This window comes from Heterodontus francisci, chromosome 19 (genome assembly GCF_036365525.1).
Source record: "Heterodontus francisci isolate sHetFra1 chromosome 19, sHetFra1.hap1, whole genome shotgun sequence".
Taxonomy (NCBI): Eukaryota; Metazoa; Chordata; class Chondrichthyes; order Heterodontiformes; family Heterodontidae; genus Heterodontus; species Heterodontus francisci.
In genome coordinates this window covers 86612656-86637288 of record NC_090389.1, presented here as the reverse complement: position 1 = coordinate 86637288, position 24633 = coordinate 86612656, and the positions used below count along the sequence as shown (strand labels likewise).

Sequence of the window (24633 nt, the reverse complement as noted above, 5' to 3'; positions counted from 1 at the left end):
CAGTAACAGTATACTTAAAAGCATTGCCCAACCAAGCTCCCTATAGTCAGGCACTAAGCAGATGCCAGGATCTTCTCCACGGGGAGGGAATGAGAAATCAGACAGTGGCATCCTGGACTCCTCTCACAGCGGCTGGTTTCAGAGCAACATTGAAGCAACTTTGGAAGCGGGCCGCCCTTCTACCCATCAATGACGCACAAAAGGCGGCAAACTACGAGACTCCCATCTTTAAAGTATTCAGCCTGGAGGAAAACTGCAGCCAGCTCCTGATGGCTTAGTGGATAAGTCCTTGGTGTGGCACTGAGCCATACAGGTCTGGAATGTCCTGGAGTCAATTCACAGCCTGCGCTGAGTTAGATGATTTCGGCAGGGCTGGCAGAAGAGGCCATACACTGCAGGAATCATTACTGCATAGGAGCAGGAGTAGGCCATTCGGCCCCTTGAGCCTGCTCCACCATTCAACTAGATCATTGATCTTCTACCTCAATGCCATTTTCCCCGCACTAACCCCAAATCCCTTGATGCCTTTAATATTCAGAAATCTATCGATTGCTGTCTTGAACATACTCAATGACTGAACCTCCACAACCCTCTGGGGTAGAGAATTCCAAAGATTCACCACCCTCTGAGTAAAGAAATTCCTCCTCATCTCAGTCCAAAACAGCCTACACCTTATTCTGAAACTGTCCCCTGGTTCTAGACTCCACCCACCGCCCCCCCAACCCCAGCCAGAGGAAACATCCTTCCTGCATCTACCCTGTCGAGAGGGGAAAGGTCAACGAGCATTCTTGCTCCTATGCAATAATGATTCCTGCAGTGTATGCAAGCACAATTGTTTAAATCCCTCCATTGCCTCACTCCATCCTACCTCTTTAACTTCCTCCAGCCCTACAAACCTCCAAGATCTCTGCACTCCTCCAACTCTAACCTCTTGTCCATCTGCCTCTTCCTTCACCCCGCCACTGACTAGGCCTCAAGTTCTGGAAGTTCCTTCCTGAATCTCTTTGCATCTCCGTCCTCCGTAAAACCTCTCTTTTTGACCAAGTTGTTAGCCATCCATCCCAATATCTCCTTCTTTGACTTGGTGTCAATTATTTTTGCATGATTACATTCCTGTGAAGCTCTTTGGGATGCTTTACTACATTAGAGGCGCTGTATAAATGTAAACTGGTGTAGTTGTCAAGACAGTGAGAATGTTGTGCGAAGATACAATCAAGCAGAGCTATGATGCCCCCCGTAGTTGAAAAACCTGCCAATATTCACTGACTGGATTCACACATGAAGCACAGCCATGCGGGCAAGGTACTGGAGGGTCTCAGGCACCAAGAATAAAGAAAAATTCCAGCCAGCATACATGAGTCTTTAATTAATGATTAATATGCGTTGTTCCCTAACTAATGGACGCCATTTAAACTTCTTCATATAAATGGAAGATCTGCCTTATGAAAGATTTTTTTGTATCTCTCCCAAAGATAATAATCTAAGAGGAGTATCCTCTCTATTCATTGACATGAGCACAATAGGGACAATCACTGGACTATTGGTCCCCATACTTCAGGTTTGTCTATTCCTTTAACAACTGCTGCCATCTGCTGTACAAAATAAAATCAGCAGAGCTTGTTCAGAGAATCCAGCTCAACTCAAGCTGTGTGAACTGGCTGCCCCCACAACTGTTAACTCCCCCTGGTTTTGACTTTTAATACAGATTTGAACATTTCTGGAGGCAGTACGTTTGCCTAAAACCGAACTCTTGCTGAAGGCTTTGCGTAAATTTTATTAGATCTGTTCTAAGATAGAAAGAACGTCATTTTTAAGAACTGGAAAATTCCATCAAAGAGCTCGTATTTATATAGTCCTTCACATCGTCAGAGCATCTCAAAGTGCTTCAGAGCTGATGAAATACATTTGAACTGTAGCCATTTTTGTAATGCAGTCAAACACAGCAGCCAATTTGCACACAGCAAGGTCCCACAAATAGCAATAAGATAAAAGATCAGATAATTCATTTTTGTTAACTTTGGTTAAGAAAGGAATGATAGCCTAGACACTAGGAGAGCTCCCTGCTCTTCTTCAAAATAGCAGAATAAGATCTTTATGGGCACTTGAACAGAAAAGGACTTGGTTTAACGTGTCACTTAAAAGATAGATAGGACCCAAACAAGACATTTCTTTTCCAGAAATCAGCCCCAACTAACTGCCTTTTCTGCCGGAAATGCATTGAGATACCTTGATTACTCCACACAAAGAACTTTAATCAAAATATCAGTAGTGAGGCAGCAGAGGAGTCTGTGTGTCCCACATGCTACAATTTCCCTCACAATGAGTTTGGAACTTCAGTCAAAAATATAAGTTTTTCAAAAACCGACAAGTTGCCCAGATCTCTCCTGGAGCCTCACTCAGGATCACCAGTGACAGAATGCTGCAAGAAGTCATCCTTCTCATCCTCTTGGGAAGGCATGAGGGAATCATAAATCAGGGAAAATTATAACTTTATTACATTGAACAAAAGGTTTTATAACAGTATTCAGAAACAGTTCTAGTAAAAACTACATTACAAACAAAATAACAGCATTTAACTTATTTTGGTTAAGTTGGTGTTAAACAAGGTGGAGATACCAGCTCTGGGAAATGAAACATTATTCACTTTGGGCATTCATTGACACACTTTAGTTTTTCCCTTGGAACTGGCCTGATGAATGGAAATGGTTTAGTCCAGTCTTCTCCCGAGGACTTTGGAGATGCATCACTGAACAGGGGTGGGGAGTATCATTTACCGAACTTTGCTTTGCCATACATCATGGGATACTATGATGTCCTGGAGCTTACTTTATTGCTTTTGGGAATTGGAGAGAACTTTTCCTGAAATTAACCACAGATTTCTTCTGTTTTCTTTTTGTTTCCACAAGGAGTTAGTATTGTTATCAACTGGGAAAGTAAAGTCTGCCATGCTCCTGGTGTAATACACCTCCAGCACTAGACAGACAATTAAATTGGAGGGCATAGCAAGATTTACAGATGGGAGCAAGAAGTTACAACGGGATGTAGTTAGATTAGGTGAGTGGGGAAAAAAACTGGCAAATGGAGCTCAATGTGAGAAATGTCAGGGCATTCATTTGGATCCAAGAAAGACAAATTGTAGTATTTTGTTAATGGTGAGAAGAGAGGTTTGGATGTTCAGGTGCACAGATCACTAAAGGTGAATAGACGGATACAAAAAGTAGTCAAAAAGACTAATGGAATGTTGGCCTTTATCTCAAGCTGGTTGGAATACAATGAGGTACTGATTATTGGTTGGACCCCATCTGGAGTACTGCTTTTGGGCACCACACCTCAGGAAGGTGATCTTGGTTTTGGAAGGGGAACAGCACAGATTCACTCGAAAGATGTTGTGCTTAAAGTGTTAAATTATGAGGACAGGTTACATAAATCTGGTTTATATTCCCTTCAGCATAGAAAACTGGGGGTTGATCTAATTCAGGTGGTTAAAATTACAAAAGGACTTGAAAGTTCCTCTGTATCTACTCTATTTCCTTGGTGGTGCTATCTAGAATAACAGGAAATTAGAGGTAGGCCATTCTAAAGGGCTGTGGATGAATTTTCAATTGAAATTTGAAAGACTGAGATTGACAGATTTTTATTAAATGAGGATACCAAAGGATATGGATCAAAGGCAGGTAAAATGGAATTGAGGTATAGATCAGCCATTGTATGACTGAATGGCAAAACCTGCTCGAGGGCCTGAATGGACCTACTTCTATTCCTATGTTCCTAATCTGATGAATTTTCACAGCCAAGTTTGTAAGCCTATAATGTACAGATTTTTAAAAAACTGAATGAGAAACATAAAATAAAAACAGAAAATACTGGAGAGATCCACAGCAGGTCTGAAGAGTCAAATTAACATTTGGGTTGAGATTCTTGAAAACATTTAGCTCTATTCCCCTTTTCTGCTGTGTACTTCCAACATTCTCCGTTTTTACATGCTCACTGTATTATGCTGCCAAGTGCCTGCTATTTACAAACATCTTACAGAATTATTTGCTAATAAAAGTACAACAATTTTAAAGGGGGTGTAAGAACAGAAAGACCAGGGGTGTTTGTGCATAAATCTTTGAAGGTGACAGGACAGCTTAACAAAGCATGGGATCCTTAGCTTTAGAAATAAGTACAAAAGCCAGGAAGTCATGCTAAACCTATATGAAACAGTTCTGATGAAAGGTCACAGACCTGAAACATCAACTCGGTTTCTCTCTCCTCTCTAATAGACCTGCTGAGTATTTCCAGCACTTTGTTTTTATTTCAGATTTAGAGCATCTGCAGTATTTTGCTTTAACTATATAAAACACTTGTTTTGCTGCATTTGGAATATTGTGTCCAATTCTGGACACCACACTTTAGGAAGGACATGAAGGCTTCGGAGAGGGTACAGAGAGATTTACTAGAATGGGGCCAGGGATGAGGGATGAGTTACGTGCATAGACTGGATAAGTCGGAGTTGCTCTCCTTAGGTGGCTAAGAGGAGATTTAATAGAAGTGTTTAAAATCAAGAAGGGTTTAGATAGAGTAAATAAAGAGAAATTGTTTCCAGTGGCTGAAGGGTTAATAACCAGAGGGCACAGATTTAAGGTGATTGGCAAAAGAATCAGAGACGACAGGGAAAAGTTTTTTTTACACTAGTGGTTAGGATTTGGAAGGCACTGCCGATAGGGTGTTGGATATATAAATACTTAGAGGAGAAAAAAAATTGCAGGTATAGGGCGAGAAAAAGAGCAGGGGAGTGGGACTAACTGGATTGCTCTTCAAAGGAACGGGCAAATGACCTCCTTCTGTACTGTATTATTCTAGGTGTTTCGGAATATCAGGCGCAATTTTTTCTTGAATTAGTGATTTCTGCTACCAGCTGCTTTCAAGTGATTCTGCAACCTTCATTACTAGTTCTTCCTCAATGTGCTAGTCTGACATCTCGGTTTTCAAAACCAACACTCCTGAGGCCTCTCCAAACGAGACTGCCATTTTCCTAATGCTATGTTGAGCATTTCCACTCTGTCGCTTATGTGAGGCTGTCTAACCCATTTCACTAAGGACCCTTACAACAATCTGCCACTTTAAAGATGGAATAAATAAACGGGGCCACTAAGCTTAAATTCATGTTCCCATTGTTATGGTCCTGTAGTTTTTTTTTCCGGGAAGAATGCAGCGTGCCTTTAATGCTGGAAGAAGAGCTGTACTGCTTTAAGGCAGCAAGCTGTAAAGACTGAGTCAAAGAATGCATTCGCATTGCCTTGGATACAGCCATTCGGAGACTGAAATTCAAAGGGTGCATTCCCGTTGCCTTGGATACAGCCACTCGGACTGAATATCAAGAGATACATTTGTTACAATTTAATTTTGAACTGGCTTATAATGCAAAGAGCCTGTTCTAACTGGGGACACAGACAGACAGCTGTGTGTTAGCACCTGAAAGAAGTGCTTTCAGCCCATTTAAATGAAAGAAGAGAATTTAGTCTGTTTACTTATTATTCTCTCTCAAAATTCTATAAAGTCAAGCCAAAACAGCGAGCTCTGAAAATTTAAATTGAAGGAAGGAAAGTTAGACTGTGACAATCTTTTACCCTCAAAATTTCTAAAGCCAGATTGATTCTATTGAAAGTTGTTGCGTGTTGTTTATCTACTGTGGTCATCGCTGCAAGAAAGAATAGTTTGAAACTTCGGATGATGGACTGTTTTCCTTTCCTCATCGGACCCTGGAAAATTGCACGTGGACTTTAACCAAAGGATTGTTCATTTGCAATTTTTTCTATTTTAAATGTCATTTAAATCTTCATAGTGTTTTAAGAACTTAGTTTTTCTAATTAAACAGTTAATTTGTTGATTTAAAGACACCTGGTTTGGTTAGTCTCACATGGGGGTTAATAGATGGTATAATTTGGCTGGGTTTTTCTTTAACTTGGAAAGTTTAAAATGATATGTTAGGCGCTCTGTGGAGGGACGGGATTGAATTAACAGTGCATTTCTCCCACCACAATCAGAGTCATATAGTCATATATTTTGATTGGGGGGCTTTGACTGGAGCGATCGGTCGTAACACCATTAATTCACAAGTGACTGAAACTCAGATCCTGGCATTTTGTTTACACAAGAGTAGGGATAAACTGGAAGTTAGGTGAGTAGTGAACCTCTGGTGCGGTGGGTGCTAACTTTCTCACGTCTTCAAGAGGGAGCTGGTTTGGTTCTTGACTGAGCAGGGATTGCATCACATAGAAGGCAAATGTCTTTATAAAGATCACTTTGCCCATGTAATCTCTGACTGCTTTTAATTACCTGAGTGGGGGGGGCGCGTCGGAGAGAATTCTTCCAGAGTGTATTTTCCTTATTGGACCTGGGGTTTTTTGCCTTTCCTAGGAGACTACATGGCTGGAAAAGGAGGGAGGAAAGTAGTGTTTAGTCATGATACTCCAACCATCGCGAGTGTGGGGCAGGTTTGATGGGCAACTGTCAATTGCGTATGTTCGTATTTCAGATTTATCCACCAGTGACACAACAGTCCATTCCCAACCTCCAGAACCACAAAACTAAAACAGGCCAAAGCTGAAAATAAGCAAGCAAGCATAAAAAAGACAGTTATCTCTGTTTGGATCGACAGGGTTTGGGGCAATGCCAGAATCACAGAATTATTACAGTGCAGAAGGAGGCCATTCGGCCCATCAAGTCCACACCAGCTCTCTGAAAGAGCAACTCCCTCAGTTCCATTCCCCCGCCTTCTCCCCATAACCCTGCACATTCTTCCTTTTCAAATAACCATCAAATTCCCTTTTGAATTCTTCAATTGAACCTACCTCCACCACGTTCTCAGGCAGTGCATTCCAGACCTTAACCACACGCTGTGTGAAAAGGTTTTTCCTCACGTTACTTTTGCTTCTCTTACCTAATACTTAAAATCTGTGCCCTCTCGTTCTTGAGACTTCCTTCCTCATAACTTCCTTGCTCTTGTACTCTATGCCCATATTAATAAAGCCCAGGATACTGTATGCTTTATTAACCGCACTCTCAACCTGTCTTGCCACCTTCAATGACTTATGCACATATATACCTAGGTCCCTCTGCTCCTGCATCCCCTTTAGAAATATACCCTTTATTCTATATTGTCTCTCCATGTTCTTCCTACCACAATGAATCACTTCACGTTTCTCTGCATTGAACTTCATCTGCCACCCGTCTGCCCATTCCTGCAACTTGTCTATGTCCTTTTGAAGTTCTACACTGTCCTCCTCACAGTTCACAATGCTTCCAAGTTTTGTATCATCTGCAAACTTTGAAATTGTGCCCTGTACACCAACGTCTAGGTTATTAATATATATCAAGAAAAGCAAGGGTTCCAACACTGATCCCTGGGGAACTCCACTACAAACTCTCCTCCAGCCTGAAAAACATCCATTAACCACGACTCTTTGTTTCCTGTCACTCAGCCAATTCCGTATCCACGTTGCTACATTCCTTTTTATTCCATGAGCTACAAGTTTGCTCACAAGTCTGTTGTGTGGCACAGTATCAAATGCCTTTTTGAAAGTCCATGTTCACCATATCAACAGCATTGCCCTAATCAACCCTCTCTGTTACCTCAAAAAACTCCAGCAAGTTACGAAATCCATGCTGGCTTTCCTTAATTAACTCGCATTTGTCCATGTGACTACTGATTTTGTCTTGAATTATTTTTTTTGAGAAGTTTTCCCACAACCGAGGTTAAACTGACTGGCCTGTAGTTGCTGGGCTTATCCTTACACCCTTTTTTGAACAAGGGTGTAATGTTTGCAATTCTCCAGTCCTCTGACACCACCCCAAGTCTATGGAAGACTGAAAAATTATGGCCAGTGCCTCTGTGATTTCCACCCTCACTTCCATCAATATCCTTGGATGCATCGCATCCGGCCCTGGTGCTTTAAACCCCTCGAGTGTCTGACTTACCTCCTCTTTCAACATTGGCTGGGTTGCATCTTCTTCCTTTGTAAAGACAGATGCCAAGTATTCACTTAATAAACTCAGCTATGCCCTCTGCCTCCATGTGTAAATCCCCTTTCTGGTCCCTAATTGGCTCCACTCCTCCTTTTACCACCCTTTTACTATTTATATGCCTATAGAAAACTTTGGGATTTCCTTTAATACTAGCTGCCAGTCGCTTTTCATGCTCTCTCTTTTCTTCTCTTATTTGCTTTTTCACTTCCCCTCTGGACCTTCGATATTCAGCCTGGTTCTCAGTAGTATTTGGAAGCCCTTCCTTTAGTTCATCAGTCAAGGATCGGATTTGAGTCCAGCTCCTAGAAGTGAATGGTCATTAAATCAACCCAAAGCACCATCCAGTTCCCTTAAAAGGGTCTAGTTCATCCTTGTGAACCATAGTAACCTTTACAATAAAACATTAAAGAAAAAAAACTTACATTTATTTCTTTCTTTTGGGCCTCCTTATCTCGAGAGACAATGGATACGCGCCTGGAGGTGGTCAGTGGTTTGTGAAGCAGCGCCTGGAGTGGCTATAAAGGCCAATTTTGGAGTGACAGGCTCTTCCACAGGTGCTGCAGAGAAATTTGTTTGTTGGGGCTGTTGCACAGTTGGCTCTCCCCTTGCGCCTCTGTCTTTTTTCCTGCCAACTACTAAGTCTCTTCGACTCGCCACAATTTAGCCCTGTCTTTATGGCTGCCCGCCAGCTCTGGCGAATGCTGGCAACTGACTCCCACGACTTGTGATCAATGTCACACGATTTCATGTCGCGTTTGCAGACGTCTTTATAACGGAGACATGGACGGCCGGTGGGTCTGATACCAGTGGCGAGCTCGCTGTACAATGTGTCTTTGGGGATCCTGCCATCTTCCATGCGGCTCACATGGCCAAGCCATCTCAAGCGCCGCTGACTCAGTAGTGTGTATAAGCTGGGGATGTTGGCCGCTTCAAGGACTTCTGTGTTGGAGATATAGTCCTGCCACCTGATGCCAAGTATTCTCCGAAGGCAGCGAAGATGGAATGAATTGAGACGTCGCTCTTGGCTGGCATACGTTGTCCAGGCCTCGCTGCCGTAGAGCAAGGTACTGAGGACACAGGCCTGATACACTCGGACTTTTGTGTTCCGTGTCAGTGCGCCATTTTCCCACACTCTCTTGGCCAGTCTGAACATAGCAGTGGAAGCCTTACCCATGCGCTTGTTGATTTCTGCATCTAGAGACAGGTTACTGGTGATAGTTGAGCCTAGGTAGGTGAACTCTTGAACCACTTCCAGAGCGTGGTCGCCAATATTGATGGATGGAGCATTTCTGACATCCTGCCCCATGATGTTCGTTTTCTTGAGGCTGATGGTTAGGCCAAATTCATTGCAGGCAGACGCAAACCTGTCGATGAGACTCTGCAGGCATTCTTCAGTGTGAGATGTTAAAGCAGCATCGTCAGCAAAGAGGAGTTCTCTGATGAGGACTTTCCGTACTTTGGACTTCGCTCTTAGACGGGCAAGGTTGAACAACCTGCCCCCTGATCTTGTGTGGAGGAAAATTCCTTCTTCAGAGGATTTGAACGCATGTGAAAGCAGCAGGGAGAAGAAAATCCCAAAAAGTGTGGGTGCGAGAACACAGCCCTGTTTCACACCACTCAGGATAGGAAAGGGCTTTTATATAGCACCTTTAATGTACAATTATACAGTGTAATGCAAAGGAGAAAACCTCCCATTTACAGCATAATTCTATTCAACTATAAACTAATAGACAACATTTTGGATATTAGGTAAAAGATAATCTAAGAGTGCCTCCTGGGGATGACAACACAATCATTTTTACACAACAAAGGCGCAAATATCAAGTCACAAAGCTGCTAGTTTGAAAACAGCCCCAATTACATATATTTGGAAAGCAGGAGATTTTAAAATCTATCTGCCCCCACTTTTGAGTGAACCAATCACTTCGATATCATGGATTGTAATGCACTTTAAGATTCTCTCCGTACCATCAATTCTCCTTCCTCCTCTCCCAAAGCTGACAATTGTTGCTTTGATACAGATCGATGGCTGTTGGCTGTCCTCCAGTACCTTGCCCAAGTGAACCCAGAATATGAATGCTGACAGGCTATTTGATCATGGCAGGCATCACAGTCAAGTCCCAACCTGTTCTTACCCAGCATCCACACATGGATACATCAGAGCAGGCACAGTGGTTAATATATCTCTTCCTAGTTGAAGGCCGCTGATGCCATATCTGTGTCCCATTCCAAATGCTGCCCCCACTGAGATTAGCTTATTCAACAAAGATCGAAAATCAAAGCTGGAACTTTATTGACCTCTATGGCTCAGTAACAAGTCACAGACAGCAGTTATCAGCCAAGCCTGGAAAATAATTTTGTGCCGTCCATTAAATTATTTCCAGCATATAGCACATTCAAGTGAAGCTTTTTGCATTAAAACCAACTGACAAGAAATACAACAATACTAAAATCATCAGACACAACCGTTAATGGAAGGATGAGTAAACTGCTCAGTCTGCAACCAAGTATTCAGATTACTACTGTCCGGGGTTTATCCCCAGACTGGCCAGAGTGAGACAATCTGGATCCAGGATGGCAGTAGGGACACTACAACTGGTCTTAGCGATCTGGGCTAAATGGCCAATTACTGTTCCTGTTCCTATGGATAGGACAGCGGAATAGAACCATTGACAAGTTACAGCACAGAAAGAGGCCATTCAGCCCATCACGTCTGCACCAGCTGAAAAAAGACGCCCAATCTAATCTCACCTTCCAGCACCTGGTCCGTAGCCTTGCAGATTACAGCACTTCTGGTGCATGTCCAGGTACCTTTTAAATCAGTTGAGGGTTTCTGCCTCCACCACCGATCTGGAAGTGAATGTCAGACACCCACCACCCTCTGGGTGAAAATAGGAATAATCAAAACCAGCTAGAGTTTCTCCTCCTTATTACTATCCAGCACCTCCTGCTGGAAAGACAGCGTGCATTGGGCAAGGTAAGGTTTGGGCTTGGCTGTAAGCATCCCACAGTAGAATAACTTGCCAACACTCAGCATCCAATTTCACATTTGAAGCATAACCACTTGGACAAGGTACTAGATAGCAAAAAAACCACAAGGGCTAAGGCTAAATATAACAGACCACCTACCCTACCTCTTTGGCTGAGACCAGCTATCCAAAAGTATGAGTGCATGGGCACCAATCAAATGGGTCAGAGCCTCCAGAAAAGGAGGAGAGAAAATAAGGGAAATTGGGGGGGGGGGGGGGGGGGGGGGCAGGGGTAAATAGAGGCATTATGTGGGTTGCTCACAAGTCAGATAATACTAGGAGCATTATACCGTGTAAAGCATATTCTGCAGTTTATTTGCTGTTTGATAAGGGGAGTTTGCAGATCAGAAGATACTTGTATGCTTTCTAGACACAAGTCAGAAAAAAACCCACAGGAAGCGACGACCTCTCTTTTTTTGGCACTTTGATGTGGGACTAACTTTCTGAAAGCATTTGCATGGGGAGGCGGTGGTGTAGTGGTATTGTCACTGGACTAGTAACCCAGAGACCCAGGGTATTACTCTGGGCACCACAGCAGAAGGTGGAATTTGAATTCAATTAATAAATCTGGAATTAAAAAGCTAGTCTAATGATGGCCATGAAACCATTGTCGATTGTTGTAAAAACCCATCTGGTTCACTAATGTCCTTTAGGGAAGGAAATCTGCTGTCCTTACCTGGTCTGGCCGACATATGACTCCAGACCCACAGCAATGTGGTTGACTCTTACATGCCCTCTGAAATGGCCTAGCAAGCCACTCAGTTGTATCTAACTGCTACAAAGTCAATAAAAAGGAATGAAACCGGACGGACCACCCGGCATCGACCTAGGCAGCGGAAACGACAACAGCAAACCCAGCCCTGTCAACCCTGCAAAGTCCTCCTTATGAACATCTAGGGGCTTGTGCCAAAGTTGGGAGAGCTGTCCCACAGACTAGTCAAGCAACAGCCTGACATAGTCATACTCACGGAATCATACCTGACAAACAATGTCCCAGACACTGCCATCACCATCCCGGGTATGTCCTGTCCCACTGGCAGGACAGACCCACCAGAGGTGGTGGCACAGTGGTAAACAGTCGGGAGGCAGTTGCCCTGGGAGTCCTCAACATCGACTCTGGACCCCATGAAGTCTCATGGCATCAGATCAAACATGGACAAGGAAACCTCCTGCTGAGTACCACCTACCGCACTCCCTCAGCTGATCAGTCAGTACTCCTCCATGTTGAACAGCACTTGGAGGAAGCACTGAGGTTGGCAAGGGCACAGAATGTACTCTGGGTGGGGGACTTCAATGTCCATTACCAAGAGTGGCTCAGTAGCACCACTACTGACCGAGCTGGCTGAGTCCTAAAGGACATATCTGCTAGACTGGGTATGCGGCAGGTGGTGAGGGAACCAACAAGAGGGGAAAACATGCTTGACCTCGTCCTCACCAATCTGTCAGCCACAGATGCATCTGTCCATGAAAGCATTGTTAAGAGTGACCACCACAGTCGTTGTGGAGACGAAGTCCCGCCTTCACACTGAGGATACCTTCCTTCGTGTTGTGTGGCATGACCACCGTGCTAAATGGGATAGATTTGAACAGATCTAGCAATGCAAAACTGGGCATCCATGAGGCGCTGTGGGCCATCAGCAGCAACAGAATTGTACTCAACCACAATCTGTAACCTCATGGCCCGGCATATCCCCCACTCTACCATTACCATCAAGCCAGAAGACCAACCCTGGTTCAATGAAGAGTGCAGGAGGGCATGCCAGGATAAGCACCAGGCATACTTCAAAAAGCTACAGGACTATCTGCGTGCCAAACTGCGTAAGCAGCAGACGATAGACAGAGCTAAGCGATCCCATAACTAACGGATCAGATCTAAGCTCTGCAGTCCTGCCACATCCAGCCGGTGGTGGATAATTAAACAACGAACCGGAGGAGGTGGCTCCACAAATATCCCCATCCTCAATGATGGGAGAGCCCAGCACATCAGTGCGAAAGATAAGGCTGAAGCAATTGCAACAATCTTCAGCCAGAAGTGCCGAGTTGATGATCCATCTCGGCCTCCTCCTGAAGTCCCCAGCATCACAGATGCCAGACTTTAGCCAATTCAATTCACTCCGCGTGATATCAAGAAACGACTGAAGGCACTGGATACTGCAAAGGCTATGGGCCCTGACAATATTCCGGCAATAGCATTGAAGACCTGTGCTCCAGAACTTGCTCCACCCCTAGCCAAGCTGTTCCAGTACAGCTACAACACTGGCATCTACCCTGCAATGTGAAAAATTGCCCAGGTATGTCCTGTACACAGAAAGCAGGACAAGTCCAACCCGGCCAATTACCGCCCCATCAGCCTACTCTCAATCATCAGTAAAGTGATCGAAGGTGTCATCAACAGTGCCATCAAGCAGCACTTGCTTAGCAATAACCTGCTCAGTAACGCGCAGTTTCAGTTCCACCGGGGCCACTCAGCTCCTGACCTCATTACAGCCTTGGTTCAAACATGGACAAAAGAGCTGAACTCAAGAGCTGAGGTCAGAGTGACTGGCCTTGACATCAAGGCAGCATTTGACCGAGTATGGCATCAAGAAGCCCTAACAAAACTGAGGTCAATGGGAATCAGGGGAAAACCCTCCGCTGGCTGGAGTCATACCTAACACAAAGGAAGATGGTTGTGGTTGTCGGAGGTCAATCACCTGAGCTCCAGGACATCACTGCAAGAATTCCTCAGGGTAGTGTCCTAGGCCCAACCATCTTCAGCTACTTCATCAATGACCTTCCTTCATTCATAAGGTCAGAAGTGGGGATGTTCGCTGATGATTGCACAATGTTCAGCACCATTCGTGACTCCTCAGATACTGAAGCAGTCCGTGTAGAAATGCAGCAAGACCTGGACAATATCCAGGCTTGGGCTGATAAGTGGCAAGTAACATTCGCGCCACACAAGTGCCAGGCAATGACCATCTCAAACAAGAGATAATCTAACCATCTCCCCTTGACATTCAATGGCATTACCATCACTGAATCCCCCACTATCAACATCCTAGGGGTTACCATTGACCAGAAATTGAACTGGACTAGCCATATAAATACCGTGGCTACAAGAGCAGGTCAGAGGCTAGGAATCCTGCGGTGAGTAACTGACTCCCCAAAGCCTGTCTACCATCTGCAAGGCACAAGTCAGGAGTGTGATGGAATACTCTCCACTTGCCTGGATGGGTGCAGCTCCAATAACACTCAAGAAGCTCGATGCCATCCAGGACAAAGCAGGCTTCTTAGACAGCATCTTCCAAACCCGCGACTTCTACCAACTAGAAGGACAAGGGCAGCAAATGCATGGGAACACCACCTCCTGCAAGTTCACCTGCAAGTCACACACCATCCTGACTTGGAACTATATTGCCGTTCCTTCACTGTCGCTGGGTCAAAATCCCAGAACTCCCTTCCTAACAGCACTGTGAATGTACCTACCCCACATGGACTGCAGCGGTTCAAGAAGGCAGCTCACCACCACCTTCTCAAGGGCAATTGGGGATGGACAATAAATGCTGGCCTGGCCAGCGAAGCCCACATCCCATGAATAAAAAAAATCCCGATAGATGGACATTCCAATCATCTCAAAAGACAAAAACCTCATTTTAGAGACATGATGCCAGAATTATTCTCCTATTGTCACAACATAAAAATAGTCCATTCAACTGCATGATCAAGGTACCGTTGATGGCATTTATCATATATCACCAAACTTTTAAGAGTAAACAAGAGAAGGTCCAGAATTCATCAAATTTTTACTGCACAGAAACACACCATTCAGCCCAACTGGTTTTATGTCAGTATTTATGCTCCACACATGCCTCCTGTCACTCTATCTGCATACCCTTCTATTCTTTTCTCCTTCATGTGTACATCTAGTTTGCCCTTAAATGCATCATTGACACAGAGGTCACAACACGAAAACAGTCCAATTCAGCCCATATAATGTGTTGGTATTTACCCCACGCTCGAGTAAATACAATTACTTTCATACTCAAGACAAAAAAAAAATCTGTTGAGGTGCACAAACAGATGAAATACAGGGGCAGTCAAGTATTTCAATGATATCCAAGCACACAATTACACACTCAAGACTCTGTCAAAGCAGAAGGAAAGGTTCCAAGCCATCATAACATTTCTTACAATCCACCAACTTATTAACATTTACTGCAATGGAAATGAAAAGAATTGGCATGGTCAGTTCATCCTTCCTTCTAAATTACGTGAGGTGCCTCCCCTAATGATTCAGTGGATAAATCAAAGAGTTGGACTGAGCCATACAGATCAGAAAGGTGCATGGTTCAATGCCTGGCCTGTACTAATTGGAGCTACAACAGGAACTAATTAAAGGAAATGTCAGCCAGGGCTCTTGTTCCTAATCATCAAATAACTTCTGCTGAAAAGCACACATGAATGTTAGCTGGGGACAAGATCAGTCATGTCAGTACTGCCTCCCATGGCAGAACAGCCTACTGAGCCAGGTGACAGCACATGGGACTTTTTGGTCAGTACAACTCACTGCAAAGATTTTATTATTTTCAAATGCAAAGTGATACAGTTCTTAGAAATATTTAATCATTGTACTTATTAAATGAAACAGAATGGTGATTTCCTAATGCAAAGACATTAGAGTTAAAGTAAGCGGTATAGCTTTGGGCACCCATTACAGAAAGGACATTGACGCCATCGAGTGCATATGACAAAGAATCAGCAGGTTGCTGCCAAACTGGGAAACTATAGTTCTGAGGAGGGACTGGAGTTACCAGCAGTATTTCCATCGGAACAAAGGAGGCTAAAATTTTTAATTAGTTTTTAAAATTGACAGGTTAATCAATCAAATAAAGACATGAAAATATATAAGCGCCTTTCACAACCTCAGACCGTTTTACAACCAGTGAAGTACTTTTAAAGTTTAATCACTGTCCTAATGTAGGAAATATTGGCAGCAATTTGTGCACAGCAAGTTCCCATAAACAGCAATGTGATAAGACCAGAAGGTCTGTTTTTCGTGATGTCAGTTGAGGGATAAACATCGACGATTTCCTCTGGTTAGGGACTCTTGACAAGGGCTGATAAACTTAAAATTCTGAGTCCGTGGTAAACTAATTGAAAGAGAGGTTGATTGAACTCCATTTTTGATGTGTCATGCAACTAACAAGATGGTAGAAGAAAAACTAGATGGGCCTTGGTCTTTTCTCATCAGCAATTCTTATGTTCCTGTGCACAACTGTCACAGAGAGAGTGAGGAGAAATGTCTTCATGGAGAGGGCTGCTAGAGCATGGAATGCTATACCACGGGGAGAAGCTGAAGCAAACTTGCTATATATTAAACCATGGAATCTTACAACACAGGAGAGGACCATTTGGACTGCCATGCCTATGCTGGCGCTTTGAAAGGGCTGATCAATTTAGTCTCACATCCCACACCCCCAGTTGTAGTGTCAGCTCTGGCTCAATCGGGAGCATTCTCACGTCTAAAGGTTGTGGGTTCAAGGCCCACCCCAGAACTTGTACACAAAACTCAATGCTGACACACCAGTGCCAGTACTGCACTACCAGAGGTACCATCTCTCAGATGAAACATTAAAATGAGCACTGTACGCCCTCTCAGGCAGGTGAAAAGATCCCATGACCACTATTTTGAAGAACAGCAGTTCTCCCCAGTGTCCTGACCAGTACTTATCCCTCAACCAGATTATCTGAATAATTATATGAAGGGAAAAGGCATGGAACGGGGGGGGGGGGCGGCTAGGTGAGCTGCTCTTGCAGAAAACCGTCACAGATCCGACAGGCTGAATGGCGTCCTTCTGTGCTGTAACCATTCTATGGTTCTATGTTTAGTTTAGTTTAGAGATACAGCACTGAAACAGGCCCTTCAGCCCACCGAGTCTGTGCCGACCATCAACCACCCATTTATACTAATCCTACACTAATTCCATATTCCTACCACATCCCCACCTGCCCCTATATTTTCCCTACCACCTACCTATACTAGGGGCAATTTCTAATGGCCAATTTACCCATCAACCTGCAAGTCTTTGGCATGCTTATCACATTGCTGTGCTTCCTAGATTAGAACAGTGACCACACTTGCAAAGTAATTTTGTTGGCTATCAAATGCGTTGGGAGGGCCCGAGGTCGTCAAAGGCGCTGTATAAATGCAAGGTTTTTTTAAGCTTTTGCAAATTACAGATGCACTGGAGGGGGAAATGAACCATGGAATATTACTTCTTCATTCCCACAGAAATGCCTACCTCCTATGATGGTCCTGATGAGGGAGGCATGCCCGGGGCAGTCCACCAGTGTCACTTGCAGCCTGGCGAAGTTTCCGTGCGGCCTGAGGTGCTGCGGGACGGGTAAGCAGAAGGAGGAGAAGCCCAGGTCCAAAGTGATGCCTCTCTCCCTGCTCTGAGGATTCTTGTCGAAGGCCGCGGTGGAGGCCGTGGTACTCAGTGCCCGGGCCAATGCCGTCTTACCGCTGTCGATGTGACCCAGGACCCCAACATTAAAATTTAGGGTCTCGGTGGCCGCTGCCATGGTTGCCAAGAAACGGGAGCGGGGGGAACAGTCAAACCCGACGGACGTTCGCAGTGCACCGACTTTAAAATTCCCCCCACCCGCGGTGGAACACAGCGTTCCGCTTTACAAACCCACACTCAGCAACAAACTTTGAAATACACTTAAAATTCAAAATATAAACAGGAAAATGTTACAAATACACGGAAAGTTTTTATGCCCAAAACATTAAGCTTTTTTGCAAAATGTTGACCAACGTGCTGCCTATTGACAGCATTTTCTGGTATTTCTGGAAATACACAGCATCCGTAAAGAAACAAGATGGATTGCATAGGATTTTACAGCACAGGAACAGGCCATTCAGCCCAACAGGTTTATACCGGTAATAAAAGCAGAAAGTGCTAGAAATACTCAGCAGGTGAGAGTGACTGGCCTTGACATCAAGCGGCAGAGTATGACAACAAGGAGCCCTAGCAAAACTGGAGTCAATGGGAATCGAGGGAAATCTCTCTGCTGGCTGGAGTCAGACCTAGTACAAAGGAAGATGGTTGTGGTTGTTGGAGGTCAATCATCTCAGTCCCAGGACATCACTGCAGGAGTTCCTCAGGGTAGTGTCCTAGGCCCAACCATCTTCAGCTGCTTCATCAATGACCTTCCCTCCATCATAAGGTCAGAAGTGGGGATGTTCGCTGATTGCACAATATTCAGCACCATTCGCGACTCCTCAGATACTGAAGCAGTCCATGTCCATATGCAGTAAGACCTGGACAACATCCAGGCTTGGGCTGATAAGTGGCAAGTAACATTCGTGCCACACAACTTCCAGGCAATGACTATCTCAAACAAGAGAGAATCCAACCATCTCCCCTTGGCGTTCAATGGCATTACCATCGCTGAATCCTCCACTATCAACATCCTGGGGGTCACCATTTACTAGAAACTAAACTGGACCAGCCACGTGAATGCTGTCTGTGGCTGCAAGAGCAGGTCAGAGGCTGGGAATCCTGCAGCGAGTAACTCACCTCCTGACTCCCCAAAGCCTGTCCACCATCTACAAGGCACAAGTCAGGAGTGTGATGGAATACTCTCCACTTGCCTGGATGGGTGCAGCTCCAACAATACTCAAGAAGCTTGAAGCCATCCAAGACAAAGCAGCCCGCTAGACTGGCACCCATCCACCACTTTAAACATTCACTCCCTTCACCACCGCACACAGTGGCAGCAGTTTGTACCGTCTACAAGATGCAGAGAAGCAATTCATCAAGACTCCTTTGACAGCACCTTCCAAACCCACAACCTCTACCAACAAGAAGGACAAGGGCAGCAAATGCATGGGAACACCACCAGCTCCAAGTTCCCCTCCAAGCCACACACCATCTTGACTTGGAACTATATCGCCCTTCCTTCACTGTTGCTGGGTCAAAATCCCAAAACTCCCTTTCTAATAGCACTGTTAGTGTACATACACCCCAAGGACTGCAGCAGTTCAAGAAGTCATCTCACCACCACCTTCTCAAGGGCAATTAGGTTTGGGCAATAAATGCTGGCCTAGCCAGCGACACCCACATCCCCGAATAAATAAAAATAAGGTCAAGTAGCCATCTGTGGAGAGAAGCAGAGTTAACATTTCAGGTCTGTGACCTTTCATCAGAAAAGTTCTGATGAAAGGTCACATACCTAAAACGTTAACTCTGCTTCTCTCTCCACAGATGGCTGCCTGACCTGCTGAGTATTTCCAGCACTTCGTTTTTATTTCAGATTTCCAGCATCTGCAATATTTTGCTTTTATTTTAGATTTATACTGGTGTTCAGGTTCCACAGGATTGGTGGACGTTTCAGAAATATTTGCTGCAGTGAGCACTTGTTGAATGAATATTTTTATAACAGGGTAGCCACATATATTCCTGCTCTGTGTTGACAAAGCACAAACTCTGAAGCTCTACCTTGCATAGACTCCATGTCCCTCCTCCCCTCACGATAGTGACTTGTGATTGAGATCTTCAGTGGCTTATAGGAAGAGGCGGAGTCCACTCAACTCCTCAGGTCAGTTACATGGGAAGAGGGGTGTTCTAATTGAGGTGTTCAAAATGCTCAAAGGAATTGATAGGATTAACATTCTCATGTGGGCCTTACATCTTTATTTTATCTTCTCAGATGCTTACGCATTTCCAGCTTTCTTTTTTTGCGATTTTCCCCACAAGACCTTCCACATTACCTGCATTGCAAAGCTGACACCAGAGTTGTGAACATTGGAGAAATGTTATCAGATATTTATGGCCAAAAAGTGTGATACTTACTACAAACCCACTTAAGTACGTGAGCCTGTATTGATTTTTAAGGAGATAATCATCTTTAAGATTTTTATCCCATCTTCCCTTTATGTTCCTCAGTATCTCCACAATCTACTTCAATCTCAAGTCCTTGCATGCACCCTACAACATTAGCTTTCTTATCATTGTGCACTCCACCATTCTTCCACCATCCACAGAAGCTCTTCTAATGCACTGGCCAACATAGCTTTCTTAGCCAAATTTATCAAAACAAATTCATTCTTTCCACTGCAGTTTCAGGAACCTTGCTGTGTGAAAAATGCTCACTCCATTTGCCTAAAAAATAAGTTATTTCATATCAAAGTAATTTGCTGTGTTTGAAACACTTTGTTACTAGGTAAACAGAAATCTCTCTCAGATTGGAACATCAGTTCCTCTCAATGTTCTCCCATCCTCTTCCAACACGGCTGAATTCTATGCTTGCTGATGGACATTGGCTCCGTCAGGCGACTGGAAATACTCAGCAGGTCTGGCAGCATCTGTGGAGAGAGAAGCAGAGTTAATGTTTCAGGTCGATGACCTTTCATCCTACTTTTTGTATTTTTAAAAATTTTAAATACAGTTTGAAAATATCCAAAGCTGTCATTTTAAATTATATATAAATTCTTAAAAGTGAATTTTAAAACGTCAGAACAGTTCTAAAGAGTGAAATATTCTTCCATAACTAACATCTGGGCCAATATACATTTTTAAATAAGTAATTTTCGTATTAAATACGAAATTATTTTATGATATTTTACTTTATATATTAACCTTTATAGACTTTTCCACAGACTTCTACACTTCAATCTCATCATCAGGTGACCATAAGATTGACAACGGATGTGTCCAATTGGAATTGAGCATGCCTCTTTCAAAACCAATAATATGAGAGAAACAGGGTGCTTCCGGTAAACGATCCCCCGCCCCTTAGCGACGGCGCCGGATGTTGGTGACCTAACTTGCTAGGTGAGATCGCTACGATTGATGGCGACATGGCCAATAGAGTGAAGGCATGCCTTGACTGGCAGTTATCCTCACCAATCAAAGAGGAGGGTGGGCGGTGCTCTCTACTATCGGATTAGGTAGGCTGGTGTTGTCCGCCGCCTCGCTTGGTAACACGCGCCGCCGTTTACCTCAGCAGATCCGAGTGGAGGAGGCCTTGGCTGCAGGGCAGGGGGAATTTACATCGAGCACCGGACGGAAAGATGAAGATCGAGGAGGTTAAGAGCACCACCAAGACCCAGCGGATCGCCAGCCACAGCCATGTGAAGGGGCTTGGCCTGGACGACAGCGGCCTGGCTAAGGCGGCCGCCGCGGGGCTGGTGGGCCAGGAGAACGCCAGAGAGGTAGGTGGTAGCCGGGGCCCCGGCAGGGAGATGTTGGGGCCTTTCCTCAGCCAATAAAGTACTTTTTAAAAAAAACTACACTCTGTTGTGGGAAGCGCAGCACCCAATCTATACACAGCAAGATCCCACATAGCAATGTGATAAGGCCCAGATCACGTGTGTTAGTGTCCAGACAAAATATTGCAGGTGCTGTCCTTGTGAAGGTGTTTGTGAGCTGCCTTCTTGATTGCACAATTGAGTGGCTTGCTAGCCGTTTCAGTGGTCAGTTAAGAGCCAACATATTGTTGAGGATCTGGAGGTCAGACCAGGTAAGGACTGCAGATTTCCTTCCCTAACAGACTATGGTGAACTTGATGGGTTTTTATGACAACAGAGTAGTTTCATGATTACCATTACTGCTGCTGGCTTTTTATTCCAGATTTATTTGATTAATTGAATTTAAATACCCCAGCTAGTGGAATTTGAACTCATGCCTCTGGATCATTAGTCCAGGTCTCTGGATTACTTCTGGACTTCTTTTAATTTAGAATACTGTATTTGCTGCTCACAATGCAGTCTACATTGGGGAGACCAAACCTCTACATTGGGGAGACCAAAAGCAGATTGGGTGACTGCTTTGCGGAACACCTCCGAAAGCGTGACCCCAAGCTTCCGGTTGCTTGCCATTTCAACACTCCTCCCTCTCCCCCCCCCCCGGCTCTCATGCCAACATTTCTGTCTTTGGCCTGCTCCAGTGTTCCAGTGAACATCATCGCAAGCTCAAGGAGCAGCACCTGATCTTTCAATTAGGTGCCTTGCGGACTGAACATTGAGTTCAATAACTTCAGAGCATGACTGGCCTTTTTCTAATATTTTATTTTTTAACCATGTGCCTGCTCTTCATGTCGTCATGTAGCTGCTCATTATTCTGCTATTAACAGACTGTCTGGACTAATGCTTAGTCTTTCACCACAAGCATTAACACACGCTTTGCCTTTGTCCCAGGACAGCTTTGTTATTTAATTACCCTCTACCCTATCGCACACCTTCCCCTTTGTTCTCTCCCCCATCCCCCTCCCCTTCACTTGCTTAAAACCTAATTCTTTTCTAACCTTTGCCAGTTCTGATGAAAGGTCACAGACCTGAAATGTTAACTTTGCTTCTTTCTCCACAGATGCTGCCAGACCTGCTGAGTTTTTCCAGCACTTTGTTTTTGGCTCTGGATTACTAGTCCAGTAGCGTAACCACTGTTATCGTGGCCTGTGTATCCGAGGTCAAACAGCATCTGTGAAAACAAGCAGAGTTAACGTTTCAGTCTGTGACCTTTTGTCAGAATTGTGACTTTTAGTCAGAATTGAGAGAACACCCCTACTCTTTAAAATAATTCCACAAGATCTTTTACCAGAGAGGTCAGGCGAGGCCTCCGTTTAACAAAAGATGGCACCTCTAACCATGCAGCACTCCCTCAGTATTGCACTAGAGTGTCAGCCTGGATTTTGTGTTGAAGGCTGTGGAGTGGGACGTGAACCCATAACGTTCTGACTCTGGCCACGGCTAATATCTGGACTTTAGCTCCTGTATTGAGTGTTTGACAGAAATTTCCCAACAGTCAACTGCACATCATAAACCCACCCCTTTAAAAAAATAAACTTCCATTTAATTACTGTCAGCTGTGGGTTGCTCAGTGGGTAGCACTCTCCTCTGAGGCAGAAGATCGTGAGTTGAAGTCTTGCTCCAGTTATTGGGGAGATGGTGGTGTAGTGGTAATGTCACTGACCTAGTAATCCAGAGGCCAAGGCTATTGTCCTGGGGACTTGGGTTCAAATCCCACCATGGCAGCTGGTGGAATTTAAATTCATCTGGAACTGAAAGCTAGTCTCAGTAATGGTGCCATGAAACTATCATCGATTGTCATTAAAACCCATCTTGTTCACTAATGTCCTTAAGGGAAGGAAATCTGCAGTCCTTACCTGATCTGGCCTACATGTGAATCCAAATCCACAGCAATGTGGTTGACTCTTAACTGCCCGCTGAAATGACGTAACAAGCCACTCAGTTTTTGAGGGCAATTGAGGATGGGCAACAAATGCTGGCCTTGCCAGTGGCGCCCACATCCCATGAAAGAAAAAAAAGTCAAAGAATAAAGGCAGGAATTGCAGTACAGAGTGACTGAAAGACAACACTACAATGTCTCTCCTGCCAAATAACTGATGAGTGGCTATTCACACACTCAATGCATCCTTCTCCACGGTCTAATATATTGGTGCTCAGTGCTGTGACACTATGTTAAACTTTTATTAAAAGGATTGAGAAACTAAATGGTCTCGAGTGGATGTAAAAGATCCCATGATACTATTTGAAGAGGACCAGGGATTTCTTCTGCTGATGTGGCCAAAATGCCACCAAAAATGGATAACAGATCATTGCATATTGTTTGTGGGGCCTTGCTGTGTGGAAATTGGCTGCCATAGTGCTTGCATAACAACAAAAGTATTTTGTTGGCATGTCAACAATTACCTTGGTGTCAATGGGTTTTTAATCTCTCAAGTCAGTCTTTTGATACCCTTTCTCCCTTCCATCGTTCTATCTGACATCCACTTTTTGAGTTTGTGGAATGGTTGATAAATTGCCTTTCTCCCAAACACAGCACATATTAGCCTCCATTGTGAATCTTACCCAAATCCATTTAATCTCAACCTCTGTTAGTGAGGTTTTTTCTAGCACTTTGTGAGAGCTCCTGGAAAGATGATTGTTCTCTTATCTTGGCCTCAAACACATCTCAGTAAATCGCTATCTGTCTTGTACTCCTTCATCTTATAGATACTTGGGTCCTCAGAACTTTCTATTCTTTTCAAACTTGTTTGTGTTCTTTTCACTGACCTTTCATCTACGTTTCTGAATTAGATACTTTTGTGTGTTGTGCACTGCCCCTGAAGGAAGGGTGATGAACACGTGGGCACTGATTTTAATAAAGTGAGGCAGCAGGAAAGGTGCGTCTGAGACCCACCTGATTAATTTAGTCACTTATTCAAACAATTCAATGGACAAATGAATATCTATGAAAGTTAATTATGGCTGAACCAGTCTGTTTGCAATCTTGGTGTCATATTTGACTCCGAGATGAGCTTCCAACCACATATCCACGCCATCATTAAGACCGCCTGTTTCCACCTCCGTAACATTGCCTAGCTCAATTCCTGCCTCAGCTCATCTGTGCTGAAACCCTCATCCATGCTTTTGTTACCTCTAGACTTGACTATTGCAACACATTCCTGGCTGGCCTCCCACATTCTACTCTCCATAAACTTGATGTCATCCAAAACTCGCTGTGTTCTTACTCGCGCCAAGTTCTGTTCACCCATCACCCCGTGCTCACTGAGCTACATTGGCACCTGGTCAAGCAATGACTCA

The 24633-nt window shown here is 44.2% G+C and overlaps 2 protein-coding genes across 2 annotated transcripts in view; one reads left to right on the top strand and one right to left on the bottom strand.

The window, feature by feature from the left end:
• eefsec (eukaryotic elongation factor, selenocysteine-tRNA-specific) overlaps nucleotides 1–17711 on the bottom strand; it is a 447758-nt gene extending 430047 nt beyond the window's left edge. The window contains exon 1 of the mRNA XM_068052161.1: nucleotides 17324–17711. Coding sequence (XP_067908262.1) covers nucleotides 17324–17606 — 283 coding nt within the window. The 5' untranslated portion in view covers nucleotides 17607–17711. The remainder of the gene's footprint in view (nucleotides 1–17323) is intronic.
• Nucleotides 17712–20957: 3246 nt separating this feature from the next.
• Nucleotides 20958–24633, top strand: part of ruvbl1 (RuvB-like AAA ATPase 1) — a 59668-nt gene continuing 55992 nt past the window's right edge. Inside the window, exon 1 of the mRNA XM_068052160.1 lies at nucleotides 20958–21243. Within this exon, the coding sequence (XP_067908261.1) occupies nucleotides 21103–21243 (141 nt within the window). The 5' untranslated portion in view covers nucleotides 20958–21102. The remainder of the gene's footprint in view (nucleotides 21244–24633) is intronic.